The following is a 14862-nucleotide window of genomic DNA, read 5'->3' as shown; positions in this document are numbered from 1 at the left end:
CATGACATAGACATAGAGGGGAGCCAGTGCCTATCTTGTTGCAGTTTATTTATGTCCGTATAACAACTACCCACTCCACACACATCTTTCCCAAGACAACTTCCATTAAGCCTTTGCTCTAATGAAAACTGCCCCAAATGTCCTTTTGTCCACACTTCAATTTGGACACCAGCAATGACGTCCTTCACTTTTTTCTACCACAGCAGTCACCTCCTTACAGCTCTAAGCTGTGAGAAAGACTGACATTTCTCTTGAGAAAAACAGAACTGTCTGAGACATTTGGGGGCTGTCAATGTTCTACTTTTTCACCAGGATGGTGGTGTCAAAAGTGTGCATGAGTGCATATTTGAGCTGTGTATGTATTTCCTGCACCCTTCTCTGCATATCTCACAATTTTAACAGTGGGGGAGGCGAATCTCCCCTCACTGCTTAAAAACACGTTAGCTGCTCAGGAAAAGCAAACAAAGACGCTTTCGAGCGTGTCTTTCACAGGACAGCTCACTGGGTATTAGAAAACTCTTACAAGTCTTCCCTGCCCTGAAATTAACCTCCCATTCCTCCAAGTCCTTTCAGGAAAAAGGGGATCCCTTCAGGCCTTGGTGATGGCAGAGTGGCCATGTGGATCCTGGTCTCTCTAGGTTTCCTGTCAAGACTCCCTCCAGGACACAGACCCTGTCCTTCCACCCCTCCCAGCAGGGCCAAAGCACAGACAGGCAAGGAGCCAGGCCATTTTATCGAATTTATTGAAGGGGCCCCAGAGCTGATCCTAGAATCAATCAGCTCCGGCTGCTTATCGTCTTCTTAATCCAGTCCAGGTAGCGGCAGAGGTTGGTGTAGATGCCAGGTCTCTGGGGTTGCCCACAGGGTTCCGATCCCCAGGATGTGATACCCTGGAGGACGCCACCACACACCAGTGGGCCTCCGGAATCGCCCTGGAGAGGGGAGTAGGAGATGAGTATCACCTAAGATGCCCTCCTGTACCCAGCATTTAGTACCAGTTCTCTACCATGATTGGTCGACTCTAGACACTGGGAATAAGATCATTGTCCCCTGGGACCAACAATTGGCTAGGGTGAGAGAGAGCTTGAGAGAGGGGTGAAGCCTTCCATGTCCAGGGACACAGGCAGAACGTCTGAGGGAAATCCCAACCAATGAGAGAAGAGAATGTCCTCAAGTGTCAAATCCAGAGAGAAGACAGAAGCGGGGGTGGGGAGACTGAGCTGGTGTCTCTTCCTTCATGGCCTCCCGGAAGAGATCATTGAATCCAGTTACCAAACAGGAGAAAGGAGCAGGGTTCTTGTGGACACACACACACACACACACACACACAACAATGGCTCTGTGGGAAGAGACCAATATCTGCGAACCATCCAGAGAGATTGGATTTCGGATCTCATGGCAGGACCACCGATGGAAATGACTACATTCCTGGCCAATGGGGAAGAAAGTGTTGGAGCATTGTCTTCAGGGACCAATAGTTCCTGAGGTGGCTGGGGCTTCCATGAAGGGGAGAAAGTCAGGGAGAGTCCTGAGGACTGGAGTTGCAGCCAGTGGGAAAGAGAGTGCTATATCTGTGCCAAATCTCAAGATTTGTCATTTTGAGGATGCGGAGTCACTGAGGAAGCACTGACGTCAGTGGTGCCATTCCTTGGCCACTTGGGAAGAGAGCATTGCTCCCCAAGGAACCACTCAGAGGAGAAGGCAGCTGTGTTCGGGAACCCAGTCAGGTACCAAGCAAAAGTGGCTGATTACCTGGTCCGTGGCAGAGTCAGCACAATATCAGGGGCTAATCCTGAGAAAGGAAGCAGGGAGGTTGCATACCCTCTAGCCTCTGACTCTCTCCTTCATGGACATCTTCTCTCACCCCTTTTAGCTTCTTCCCCTCCCTGAACCACACTCTGCAGACAAGGGTTCCCAGGAAAATGACTGTGACAATTCAATGCTCCTGATCCCTGTGCTGTGTGACCTGCAGGGAGAGTGTGGCTTTCACTGAATCTTCTCCCTCTGTAGCGATAGGGGTGACCTCTCTGGGTGCTAACCCTTTGGGGTCAGCCCATTGCTAAGGCTCCAGTTTCTACATGGGGTAAAAGAGGAGGGAAGAAAGAGGTTTCAGATTGGTTACTTCAGAAGTCACTCACCTGGCATGAGTCAGCCCCATTGCTGTCGCCTGCACAGATCATACCCTCTGTGACTTTCTGAGGGTAGGCATCCTCACACACCTTCTGGGGAAATATTTCTACTTCTGCACAGTTGAGAGTATCCGGAAAATTCTCTGAGGAAGGCAGCAGCTTTTAGTTCCCAGAGAGAACAAACCTTTTCCTCCATCCCTGTCTGGACCTCACCTCCCTTCTGTGCATCCATAGCTGAGTTTTCTGACACATTTTACGGGGCACCTCACTTCTCACCACATTAAACAAAGACACGGCACCTGCTTTTCCTTTTCTCCAGTTGGAGTGGGAACATTGGACCCTACCTTTTGTTTCTTGCTCTGAGTCATTTTCAAAATAAGGATCAGGGGACTGGAAGACTTGGAGGTGCCTGCTTATGACAACCGTGACCGTCTCTCCCCAATCTTCCCAGACCACCAGGTTCTCAATCTCAGCTAAATCCTACTTCTGCCAAATGTCACCTCCTCCTAGAAGTCCTCCCTGACCATTCTAATAAAACACCACCCCTCTATCACTCCCTATCCACTTACGCTCCATATTTCATTATAGCACTTTTCTTCATATTTCATTTTATATATATTTGTTCATTGTCTATTCCCCCCACTTGGAATGCGACTCCATAAGGATAGAGACTCATACAGTACAGCACTCCTTTGTGCCAGAGCGCTGTGCTCACATCTCATTTAATCGTCACAACAGCTTTTGGAAGGAGGGGTACATTCATTCATTCCATCATCCACTCATCCATGTAAACATTCAACAAATATTTATTGAGCACCATCCTGAGCACTAGAAACACACAGTGAAGAAAAGATACTGTGTTTCCCTGAAAATAAGACCTGGCCGAACCATTAGCTCTAATGCGTCTTTTGAAACAAAAATTAATATAAGACCCAGTATTATATTATATTATTTTATGTTATGTTATATTATATTAAAGACCCGGTCTTATTATAGTAAAACAAGACCGGGTCTTATATTAATTTTTGCTCCAAAAGACGCATTAGAGCTGATGGTTCGGCCAGGTCTTATTTTTGAGGAAACATGGTATGAGTTGAGCCCTTATGGAGCTTTAAAATCTATTGTTTAGTTATCCCCGTTTTGCAGATGGGGAAAGTGAGGCTGAGAGATGGGAAAGGACTTGCCCAGAGAAAGGGGACAGAGCCATGGTTTGCATGGATCTGCCTGACCCATGAGCAGGTGGGTTTCCACGTTGTCCCACTGTCTCCCTAGAAGTGAGAGTCAGACGGGCAGGGACCTGAGTCCTGGATTTCTTGCTTCCTGGTGAGTCACATGGCCTCTCTGAGCTGAGCCCCAATTTCTTCACTATGAAACAGGGTGAGGGCTACCTAGACTCCAGTGTCCCAAAAGGAGGAGCTTAATGGAGGTCCAGAGTTTTCAGTCCAGAATGAGGAGTGAGCTGGTGACCTAGACTTGGGTCCTAGAGAAAGAAGGGCCTGGACTCATGGGCTTGAGGGAGGAACCTCATGGGCTGGGGTCAGGAATCTTGAGTTCAAGAGGAGGAAGGTGCTTAGAATTCTGCTTTCTTGGACCACTATGGATCCTGTGTATCTCAAGTCTGCTAATGAGATTACATAAAATCCTGTACAACAAAAGGTCTCATAATATGGTACTCTCCACCATAAAGGAGGGATGCGTTCATTCACCCATCCATATTTGTGAGCCCTCCTTAACAATGCGTTAGTTTGTTTCCTTTCTCCACCACTTCTATGTTAATACTCTGGCCTTCAAGGTGTCTCACGTGGGCCACGTGTGAATCTTAACCTCACAGTCACTTTCCCTTCTTTATCTCCTTCTAGGGGTAAAGCTTTGCCAATGGCTTGAGGTCCACCAGGCCAACCAGCTCCCCCTCTCACTCACAGTACCTTGGGGACTGGTAACAGTGCCCCACCCCGAGATGGTGCACTTCTGGCCAACTTCAGGGCAGCGCTCCGTCAGGTTGATGGGCTTCACATCGGACCCTAGGGACGCAGGGTCACGTAGTTGAATGAGCATTAGATCATGGTTGTTGCCAGTGCCGTTGCTGTTGTAGCAGGGGTGTGGGATGGACTGACCCACAGCCTTTTCTTGCTCTGTCCCATCATTTTTCTGCAGGCTGTGATCTCCCAGGCGTACTGTGTACTTCCTGAAATTATGGGGGGTAGTTTGGGACCCAGGCAGGAGTCAGAAACCCCAGCCCTTTCATATCCCAGGGTCCAGGCCCCCAGCCCCCTCCTCCCTCAGATCTAGGAGTCCAGGCCCCTCAGTCCGTCTTCTCTCAGACTTCCTCTCCCAGAGGCCCCGTCCCCAACCTTCTCTTTCTCCAGGCCCAGCCCATCTCTGCTCCAGGCATCCACTCACGGTTTTTTACAGTGGGCTGCTGTGAGGACCCAGCTGTCATCTATGAGGACACCCCCACATAGCAGCTGGACGCCCTGGAACAAGGCCGTCTGCCAAGGCTGCGAATGGGCCTTGCACTCTTGGCCCCCTAGCACCTTGGGCTTCTGTGCCCTCCAGTGTCCTGCAGCCGAAGGGAGAGGGTTGGATTGCCACTCCTGGGGCAGTGTGGGAGGGAGGGTGGCAGGAAAACCACTGTGGGTTCAAAGGACACACCCCACGTTCTCCGCCTGCCACACACCCTCACATGTGGGGCCCCTGGCTTGTACTTGCCACCACACGGATATACACGACACTCACTGAAGCCCATGAGTCATCACACAGAGTCACACACCCGAACATGCTTGCACATGCTCCCAGTTGCATTCACACTCCCCTAACGCTGCTGTGTGTACCTGCGTTCCTCAGCGAGCAGCCCCACAGACTTGGTGCGTTCATGCAAACTCAACACTCCTCCCTGCTGCCTGGAGTGCGATGCCTCCACTGCCACCAGGAAAGCAAGCCCATAGAAGCCCCCCACAAGCGATCCCATGCTCACCCCCCCCATACCCCACCACTGGCCCCCACAGAGCCACTATAGCATGCCCATAGGCTCACATATAACACCTCCTCACCTGTGCAGGCTTTCAACAGCAAGAGCAGGAACATCCAGGTCCACATTGCGGCAGGTGGTGGGCGTCCCATGGTGGAGTCTGTGGGAGGGAGAGCGCAGGGCTGAGAGATGAGGAGGGAGGAGCCCAAAATTCTAGTGGGATCTTGAGATTGGGGAGGGAGCAGAGCATGAGCTGCTCTTCAGGGTCCTGCAGGAGGAAGGGGCTGGGACCTAGATTCTTGGGTCTGAAGATAGAGGGCGCTGTGGGGGCTGGATTCTTACGTTCCCAGAGAGGAGGGAATTAAGGGTCCCAGACAACTCCTGAATTTTAAGGCAGAGGAAGCTCAGATTTCCAGGTCTTGAAGGAGGAAGGGATCTGAGGTTGGAGTCCTGGGCCCGAAGTAGGAGGGGCCCCGAGGCCAGAGTCCGGGGGCGGGGTCACTGACTGATTGGGACCCAGAGGAAGAGGCCCCAGTTCTTGAGCTTTCTGCCTGGTACAGGATTCTGGAACCTTTTAACTAGGAATCCCCGCCTCCTGCTCCGCCTCCTCCCGCTCCGGAGCTGTCAGAGCATCCCATTATCTGAGTGAGGAGGGAGGGGCTTAGAGCCTGAAAGGAAAATCTTAGGAAGGAGGGCCTGGAATCGCGTGCTCTCCGAGGCCTGGGAGAGGAACTCACTGCTGTGACTCCTGGGTCTGAAACAGAAAGGACTGGGGGACCAGACATCTGGGTCTGGGGGAGGCAGGACCTGGGAAGGAGGGGGTTGGGGGCCTGGACTCCTGGGTCTGAGAGGAGGACTCTGGGCCTGGACTCCTGGGTCTGAGGGAGGAGGAGCTGGGGGCCTGGACTCCCGGGTCTGAGGGAGGAGGGGCTGGGGGCCTGGACTCCTGGGTCTGAGGGAGGAGGGGCTGGGGGCCTGGACTCCTGGGTCTGAGGGAGGAGGGGCTGGGGGCCTGGACTCCCGGGTCTGAGGGAGGAGGGGCTGGGGGCCTGGACTCCTGGGTCTGAGGGAGGAGGGGCTGGGGGCCTGGACTCCTGGGTCTGAGGGAGGAGGGGCTGGGGAACTGGGCTCCCGGGTCTGAGGGAGGAGGGGCTGGGGGCCTGGACTCCTGGGTCTGAGGGAGGTGGGGGCTGGGGACCTGGACTTCTGGGTCTGAGGGAGGAGGGGCTGGGGGCCTGGACTCCCGGGTCTGAGGGAGGAGGGCTGGGGTCCTAGGCTCCTGGGTCTGAGGGAGGAGGGGCTGGGGACCTGGACTCCTGGGTCTGAGGGAGGAGGGGCTGGGGGCCTGGGCTCCTGGGTCTGAGAAGAGGACTCTGGGCCTGGACTTCTGGGTCTGGTGGAGGAGGGCTGGGGGCCTGGACTCCTGGGTCTGACGGTGGAGGGGGCTGCTACGAGTAACCCCGAATGGAAGAAAGACAAGTGTTCTTGGTTCTGACATCTGAGGGCGGATCGATCTGGTCCTCTCTCCTTTGAGAGGTCCGGGATCTGGGAAGGCAGGTTTGGGAGGCACCGTGACCTGGTTTCCCCTTTTCCTGGGGGCGACAGGACCAGCCCGAGCAGAATCCAGTATGCTTGATGCAATAGGGCTGATGGAGACAGACTTCAGGCAGGACAGACTAAGGGCTCAAGGGAAACGGTAACGCTGTGGCCGTTCTCTACCCTCCACGACCCACCTGTTGCCCTTCCTCCATCCCACAAAGGAGGCAGAAGGAGGGCACAGCTCCGCTCATTTATTGTAAACTCATCCATTGGATCTGAAGAGAGCGAGACCCTCCCCTCAATTTCTCCCAGACAGGTACCCCCAGGTTTCAAACCCTGGATCCGCCATGAGGGGCGAAGCCAGACCCTGCCTGCATTCCAGTGGGAGAAGCCATCGCGCCCCTGACGTCACGGGGGCGGGATCTCTGCCGGAGGGGCGGGGCCACACAGGGCGGAGTCCACAGGGGAAGTCTCATTGGCCAAAGTTCCTACCTAGGGCCGAGCCACCAGGTGATGCTGTTCCACCTGAGGTGGTAACAGTTCTTGGTGACGTCATAGAGACCTGGCTACTTGGGTGGAGGTGCCTCCCTGCTCCATTCCGAAGGGGTTGGAGCCTAAAATCCAGAAGGCTTCTCCAGGACAGCTGAGGCCACGGCTGGAATCCATTGAGGCTGGAGACCTGCAGTTCCCCCCTGCCCTGTGCCCACCCTCCTCTCTTGGTCGTCCAAGGCAGAGGGCTCCAAGGCATGAGGGCTCAGTTGTCATCCATTGTCTTCCTGATCCAGTCCACGTAGTGGCATACGCTAGTATAGACAGCGGGGCGCTGAGGTCTGGAGCAGGGTTCTGCTCCCCCAGACACCACACCCGCCAGGGTCCCGTGGCAAACCAGGGGGCCTCCAGAGTCACCCTGTGTGTGGGAGGAAAACAGAGAAACTATTAGGCTGGACTATTCATGACATTATACGGATCACGTCCTCCCTCCCAGGGACCCCTAGTTTCTAACTCCCCCAACACTGGAGTCCAGGTCTCCAGTCCCTCCTCCCTCAGACCCAGGAGTAAAAAGTCATAGTCTCCACCTCGCCCCTGGACCTAGAATTCTGGGCGCCAGCATTCTCTTCCCCCAGGACTTAGAGTCTGGACTCCTAGTCCCCTCCTTCTTTAGATCCGGCAATCCTGTACCTTGCCCCATCCTCCCCCAGGACCCAGCTGTCCCAGCTCCCTCCTTGCTTTGATTTAGGAAGTCTGGGATTCCAAGTCCCTTCTCTCCCAGGACCCAAGAATCCCATCCTCCTCCCCCTCAGAGTAGATCTCACCTGGCAGGAGCCCCGGCCCCCCTCCCACAAGCCGGCACAGAGCATCCTTTTGGAGATGTGGCCTGGATATGCCCGATGGCAGAGTTTAGAATCCAGGATGCTGATGTTGGCACATTGCAGCGTGAGTGGGTACTGCACTGTTGAGGAAGGAGGTCATAGAGGATGAGCAGCTGTCCCTATCACACTCAGCAGCACCCCCCACTTTCTTAAGGAGGATCCATGGAGCCACAGCATAAGATTCCCCAAGATAGAAACAAGAGATAGTGACAAAGAGAGAAAATCATAGTGTGAAAGAGAAACAGATGTACATGGAGAAGGAGGGCGGGGGGGGAGAGAGAGAGGATGCAGAGAACCAAGAGGCAAGAAGAGATACATATTTAATTTACACAGAAAAATGAGACCATGGAGAGAGAGAGAGACCTCTTAAGGGGAAAGAGATTCTCAGAGGCCATGAAGAAATAGGGAGAAACAGGCCCTGTGATATACAGTGAGAAGGCAGGGGGGTAAAGGAAAGGAGATTAATTTCTAGGGAGATGGTTATTGATAGAGACACAAATAAAGATTTAGAGATACTAGGTAAAGCTAAAAGGAGATACAACATATAGAGAGAGATATGGATACAGATATACATATGTCCATGTATATAATGTACGGATTCAAACTCAGATGCTTCCAGGGTCTTGATGGGTAAATAGACGTGGGAGGAGGGGACTGTGCAGGGGGACCACAGCCAGTGGGATGAACTGTACTCGTCTTGTCTGCAGAGGGTGACTTCCACTGCCTCTACCCAACAATGGTGGCTATTTTGGTAATGTGGGCCCAGCGTTGTCAGTTCCTGGAGTTTTTCAAGCAAATCCAGAAACTTGACTTTTATGTAAAAACTCCCAGGTTTTAGATGTTGGCAGCAACAAATACAGACTTTTTTTTCCCCCCACAGATTTTGAAAAGCAGTACTTATGTGGGAAGCCAAATTTGGGTAATAGGCTGTTGATTTGTGACTCTGAGAGACCTGGGCCTTATTTCGATTTTAAGATGCATATATTTTAACATTTAAACATCCCTGAAATCAGAATGTGTCTTCCAGTAAATGGTGCCACACCAGTATCAATGAGACCTTTTGCCCCCATTCACAGTGGGTTGTGAAATAATGATGCATCTTACAATATATAGCATCTTAGATTTGATAGAATATGTGGGTGGGTAGATAGATAGACAGACAGATAGATGACAGAGATGAAAAGGCAGAGACAAAGAGGGAGGATTTAGATCCTCTGCATGAGACTTAGGGAGTGTGTCATGGGCAAGGCTGTACCCTTGGGGCTGGACACGGCCCCCCAGCCAGAGATGAGGCACTGGGTGCCTGGGGAAACGCAGGTCTGGCTGAGGTTGAGGGGCTGCACAGCGGGTCCTAGGTATGTCTGCCTGGGCAGACGGATCAGCATGATGTCATCATTGTGGTCTTGGGCGCTGAGGTCTTTGTTGAACCCAGGGTGGGGGAAGAAGTCCGTGACCCGGATCAGCTGCTCTGGACCCTCCCATTTCCAGAGGTGGTGTTCCCCAAGGCGGACCCACAGATACCTGCTGGGACAGGCCTCATAGGTCAAGCTGAGTGTCCACCAGGGTACTATGTGACTCTCCACGAGCCATTTATCCTCTCTTGGCCCCCATCATCTATGTATGACCCAAGAGGGCTGTGTGATTTTAAGCAAGGCACACACCCCCTGTGGGCCTCTGCTCCCCACTCCATCTCTTCACCTCTGCTTTTGTAGTGCTCCCCCAAAAGCTTACACCCTTCCCTAAGTCCATGCCAAGTGAACCACCTTCCTACTTGCCCCACTTGGAGCCTTGGTGGTGACCTGGGTACCCTGGAACCCTGTAGGGGGGCTCCACCTACAACACAACAGCCCCACCTCCTGCTCCCACAGGTCTGGTAGCTTCTGTGGGGGAGTGGCTCTGTGTATGTCCTAGTGTGTATGTATGGAGGGGGATGGGATATGGAAAATTCCCTAAGTTGGGGGTCGTCTGTGTCCTCAAGTTTTTCCTGTCTGTCGTATCCCTTACCCATCAACACATTTCTTCCTGAGCTCTAACCTCAAGCCCTCTCACTGCAGTTCTAGTCCAGTTTTTCTGCTCTGGGTCCATGCCCTGGACAGCTGGGGACGCTTTGGGGGTCTACATGTCCACGCCCCCACCTCGCCTCCAGCCTCTGATTTCTAGCATTAGGGACCAGAGAACTCAGGGTTGGAGCAGTATGAAGTGTTAGTTCTATCTCTGTGCCTCTCTGTCACCTCTGCCTTGGCTCTGTGTCTGGGAAACCAGCCTCCCCAACCCCAACTCATCCCTGCCCCCGAATCTCTTCTACTTCCCTACCTCTGCTTTTCTCCTTCTTTGTCTTTGGATGAAATCTGAACACTGTTCTCCTAGCCTGATATAAAGACCTGAGCTAAAAAGAGGCCCCATCATGGAGCAATGCATGATGGGAAATTTCCACAGAGCATCCTGTACCAGCACCTGAGCTTCATGCCTGGAAAGAGTATCAAAACAGGATGAACAGCCCCTTTCCAGACATATGTAGAAAGGATTTCTGCATCAGATAGATTCTAGGATTCTATTAGAATGTTCAGAATCTAAGATTCTGGTACTCTAGAATTCTAATACGCTAGGAATCCACGATTCTAGGATTCTATGAGACTTGAGTTCTAGAATGTTATGAATCCAAGATTTTAATGTTCTAGATTTCTCTGGATCAAAAATTCTAGGATTTTAAAATTATCTGAATTAAATCTAGGACTTAAAGAGCCTAGAATTCTAATACTCTGGGAAAGGAAGTGTAGAATGCCACACATTCTAGGATTCTATAAATCTATTATTTTGAAAATTTAAGAATCTAGGATTCAAATAGTTTGAGACACTAGAATTCTCTGAATTAAACATTTGGGGATTTTAAGAATCTGGAATGACAACATTCTGGGTATTAAATCCACCAGATTCTAGACATTTATGAATATAAGCTTCTAGAATTTCCTTGGTTTCAGATTCTAGAATTCTGAAAACACAGTATTCTAGGATACTGTGAATCAAAGATTCCAGGACTGTGAGCATATATACTCAATGAACCTATAGCCAGAATATTCTGAATCCAAGACTCCAGTACAGTGCGGTCCTGTCCAATTAGTAAGCACTTGAAATGGGACTCGTCCAAATTGAAGTGTGTCCTGTGTGTAAAATACATATCCGATTTCAAAGGCTTACACAAAAGAGAGTAAACTATGTTATTCGTAGGTATTTAAACATTGATTACAGGTTGAAATAATATTATTGTAAGTATATTAAATTAAATCTATTAAAATGTTCTCATTTCTTTGTTTTTACTTTTTTAACATGTTTACTAGAATAGTCAAACTTACACATGTGGCTGAGGTTATAGTTCCATCGGACAGTGCTGCTCTGGTCTTCTAAGATTCTAGTAGTTTCTGAATCTATGGATCCTAGAATTCTCTGAGGCTAATGTAGAATCTTTTGGATCCAAGATTTTAGAAGTCTGTGATTCTAGATTTCTCTGGGTTAGAATCTAGGATTCTAAGAGAGTAAATTTCAAATCTTAGATTCTTAGAATCTTAGAGTTGACTCTTTGTAATTCTAAGAGTTTTGAACTTTTAGAAACTATTGAAATAGAGGCTCAGTCCTTCCTGCTTACATATTCCCTCCCTCCTCTACCAGAGGCCCTTGCCCTCCGCACCCTTTCCTTAACCCCAGTCCCCTCCCCAGAGTGGTCACTCACCGCTTTTGGCAGTGGGCAGCTGTGAGTAGCCATCGGTCACTGATGAGGGACGCTCCGCAGAAGAGGCGAGTGTGGTAGAAGAGGCCGGCCTGCCAAGGCTGCGAGTTGGGCTGGCATTCCTGAGCCCCGATGGCTCTGGTGTCTGCCCAGCTATTCCCTGGGGGCAGGTTGGAGGCAGAGAGGTCAATGAAGAGCAAGGTGGGAGGGCTGGGGAGAGATGCTGAGATGCCTAGAGGGTAGGAGTAGAAGTCTGGGGGTGCGACGGGCAATGTGGAGGGGCGGCTGGGGCCATGCAAGGGTACGGATGGGTGGCAGGAGCCTCACCTGCCAGGAGAGAAAGAAGACCACAGATGAATCCCAGCTTCATCACCTCTGGGTGCCTGGGTCCTGGAGCCTGGCTCTGGCATCTGTGCTTCTTTATGGTAAGCCATGCCATCTCCTTCCTCCTCCCTGGGGCCACCCCTGTGATTAATCCAGGTTGAGAAATGTCACAGGGGGAGGGAGAAGCCCTGAGGCCTTGACTGGAGGCACTGAGAAGGGAGGCAGTACAGGGGGATCCCCTGTCAGATTGAGCTGGCTGCCTGCTGGGTATGGGCTTAAATGAAAGGGGGAGAGGGGCTGAGATGTGGGGTCTCCAGAGAGGGGGAGCCCTCATTCCCCATGACCTCTGGATACAGGATATTCTGTGGCCTGGAGGAGGAAGAGGAAGAGGAGGAAGATTGCTAAAGTGAGATGATTAATCCGGGTTGAGAAATGTCACAGGGAGCGGGAGAAGCCCTGAGGCTTGACTGGAGGCACTGAGAAGGGAGGCAGTGCAGGGGGACCCCTTGTCATATTGAGCTGGCTGCCTGCTGGGTATGGGCTTGAATGAATGGGGGAGAGGGGCTGGGATGTGGGGTCTCCAGAGAGGGGAGCCCTCATTCCCCATGACCTCTGGATACAGGATATTCTGTGGCCTGCAGGAGGAAGAGGAAGAGGAGGAAGATTGCTAAGGTGGGGTCCTGGAGTAGAAGCAAGTTTATCTGGAATGAAGCTGTGGTGAGCTGGGACTGACCAATGTACATGAGGACCACTCAGAAATCAGGCTAGAGGTGGGAGAAAGAACCAAGACTCAGAGGGAAGAAGCCACGTAAGCAGACAGGATGGGAGTGAGGTGGGGAAAAGGAAAGAAATTAAAGACAGAGGGAGATAGAGACACAGAAAGATCCAGGAGGAGAAACAGAGAGAGAGAGCGAGAGGGGGGGTGGGGAGAGAGAGAGAGAGAGAGAGAGAGATTGATTCAGACTGAGAGAGGCAAAAACCACAAAGGTGTTTGAGAAATATGGCCCCAACTGGATTAACCCACTCTTCTCATAACTTAATCCCTTCTTCACATCCTCAACACTGCAAGGACCCAGGTGCCCAACCTGCCTGGAACTAAGCACTTTTCCCTTTCTCTTAATACTACCAGAACTTGGCTAAGTCCTAAGAACATTCTCTTGTTTTTTTCTCACCCATCTCCTCCCCTCCATTGTCCTTTCCATCACCCCATCCTCCCTGCCTCTCTCCCATCCTTCCTCATCAGGTGGGCAGCCCTGGAAGGGCCAAACCCAGGTCTGACTCATCTATGTCCCTAGAATCACCCAGTTCAGGCTGGGCTCATGGGAGGTTTCCAAATACATTAATTAAATGAGTGAATGTCTTTCTCAAGATCCTTCTTTTCCTGGTGAACTCCTACTCATCCTTAAAGACCCAACCTAAATGCCCCCTCCTTCAGGAAGCCTTCTCTGATTTCTCCAGGTAGAGTCCATCTTTCCTTCCCTGAGCACTCACAACCTCTTCCACTTGCCACAAGCCTGATTACTAAGCTGGGTCTGGGCTCCTTTGAATGCATCCTCACAATTGTACAGTGGTTTGGAGCATGGACTCTGGAACTGGACTACCTGGATCCAAATCTCAGTGCTGGCAATTACTAGGTGTGTGACCTAGGGCAGGTCACTGGACCTTTCTCAGTTTCTCCATTTATTGAGCAGTGATAATAACCAGGGTTGTAAGGAGATTAAATGAATTCACACATATGAAGCACTGACAACAGTGCCTGGCACGTAGTAAGCATTCAATAAATATAATGTTTGTCCATCTCTTACAGAGCCCTGCACTGCCTCCATCATAATAAATATCACCCATGGCTGGAGTTATCTTACTCCCTTTCCAGACAGGGAGGTCTTGAGACTTGAGGACTGACTATCCACTATGTGTTAAGTGCCATACTAATTCCTTTTAAGAACATCGCAATAGCTACTTTTATTGATTGTTTATTCTGTGCCTGACAGTTAGGTAAGCATTTCAAGTACATTGTCTCATTTTCATCTCACAAGAGTTTATTCAATCCGTATTTTTACAGAGAAGGAAATTGAGGTAGAGCACTCAAGTAATTAGATCAAGTTCACACAGTAAGTGATAGAAAACATTTCTTTCTATACCTGGTGAACTCCTATGTATCCTTTAAAACCTCATACAAATGTCGCCTCATCTGAGAAAACTTTCCTGATTCCTTTGGGAAGAGTCCTTGGCCTCTCCTTGGGGCACCCTGTACTTCTTTCTTTTACAGCATTGATCAATTTGTGTTATTTGGTAATTCAACAATGTATTGAGTAGCTTTGTGTGCCAGGCACTGCACTAGGTGCTTAGAAAACCACAGTGAATAAATCAGAGTCCCTGCCCTCATGAACTGGGTGGGAGGAGGGAGAAGACAGATCGTTATGGAGTAAAGAAATGATTGAGATCATTTCAGTTATAACAACTACTGTAAAAGAAATAAACAAAGCAATGGATTGGTGACTTACAGGGATGGTGGAAACCCCTTTAGCCAGGGTAATCCTGAAGGCCTCCTTGAGGCGGTGACCTTTGAGTGAATTCCTGAATGGCAAGAATGTAAGGCTTGCCTGTCTCCCTGACTTGACTAGCAGCTCCTTGAGGGTAGGGCCCAGTCTGATTCATCTCCGGGAACTGGTGTAGGACAGGGTTCAACAAACACTTGTGGCATGACTAAAGGAATGGGTGAAATGCCTTTAAAAATGAATCAAATTTTCAAGTTTCCACCTACTTCACTTCTGATCATTGCATAACAAACTCAGGTGATATGCCTGATTG

The 14862-nt window shown here is 50.6% G+C and overlaps 2 protein-coding genes across 2 annotated transcripts; both read right to left on the bottom strand.

The window, feature by feature from the left end:
• Positions 1–726: 726 nt before the first annotated feature.
• On the bottom strand, positions 727–5673 carry LOC109439361 (kallikrein-8). Its single transcript, XM_019719670.3, has 6 exons — positions 5440–5673; positions 5180–5257; positions 4530–4689; positions 4055–4314; positions 2139–2272; positions 727–932 (listed from the first exon to the last, which is right to left on the bottom strand). The coding sequence occupies exons 2-6, from the start codon at positions 5247–5249 to the stop codon at positions 777–779; spliced, it is 780 nt and encodes a 259-aa protein (XP_019575229.1). The 5' UTR covers positions 5250–5257; positions 5440–5673; the 3' UTR covers positions 727–776.
• A 983-nt stretch (positions 5674–6656) lies between these two features.
• KLK9 (kallikrein related peptidase 9) lies at positions 6657–12188 on the bottom strand. The gene is made up of 5 exons (XM_019719673.3): positions 12055–12188; positions 11731–11887; positions 9262–9527; positions 7950–8086; positions 6657–7543 (listed from the first exon to the last, which is right to left on the bottom strand). The coding sequence occupies exons 1-5, from the start codon at positions 12164–12166 to the stop codon at positions 7391–7393; spliced, it is 825 nt and encodes a 274-aa protein (XP_019575232.2). The 5' UTR covers positions 12167–12188; the 3' UTR covers positions 6657–7390.
• Positions 12189–14862: the final 2674 nt, after the last annotated feature.

Source organism: Rhinolophus sinicus, chromosome 8, assembly GCF_057876585.1.
Source record: "Rhinolophus sinicus isolate RSI-liver-muscle chromosome 8, RSI-T2T, whole genome shotgun sequence".
NCBI classification, from domain to species: Eukaryota; Metazoa; Chordata; class Mammalia; order Chiroptera; family Rhinolophidae; genus Rhinolophus; species Rhinolophus sinicus.
The sequence above is the reverse complement of the archived record's forward strand: the minus strand, read 5'-3'. Positions and strand labels throughout refer to the sequence as shown.

Bases quoted from the DNA above. Each gene is read 5' to 3' on its own strand.
- LOC109439361 (XM_019719670.3), bottom strand. From the start codon at position 5,249: ATGGGACGCCCACCACCTGCCGCAATGTGGACCTGGATGTTCCTGCTC. The intron at 4,690-5,179 runs GTGAGGAGGTGT...CTTCGGCTGCAG, and splicing joins GCTGTTGAAAGCCTGCACAG to GACACTGGAGGGCACAGAAG. The intron at 933-2,138 runs GTGAGTGACTTC...TCCCCTCTCCAG, and splicing joins ATGGGGCTGACTCATGCCAG to GGCGATTCCGGAGGCCCACT.
- KLK9 (XM_019719673.3), bottom strand. From the start codon at position 12,166: ATGGCATGGCTTACCATAAAGAAGCACAGATGCCAGAGCCAGGCTCCA. The intron at 9,528-11,730 runs GTGAGTGACCAC...CTGTCCCAGCAG, and splicing joins GCTGCCCACTGCCAAAAGCG to GTATCTGTGGGTCCGCCTTG. The intron at 7,544-7,949 runs GTGAGATCTACT...TCCCACACACAG, and splicing joins GGGGCCGGGGCTCCTGCCAG to GGTGACTCTGGAGGCCCCCT.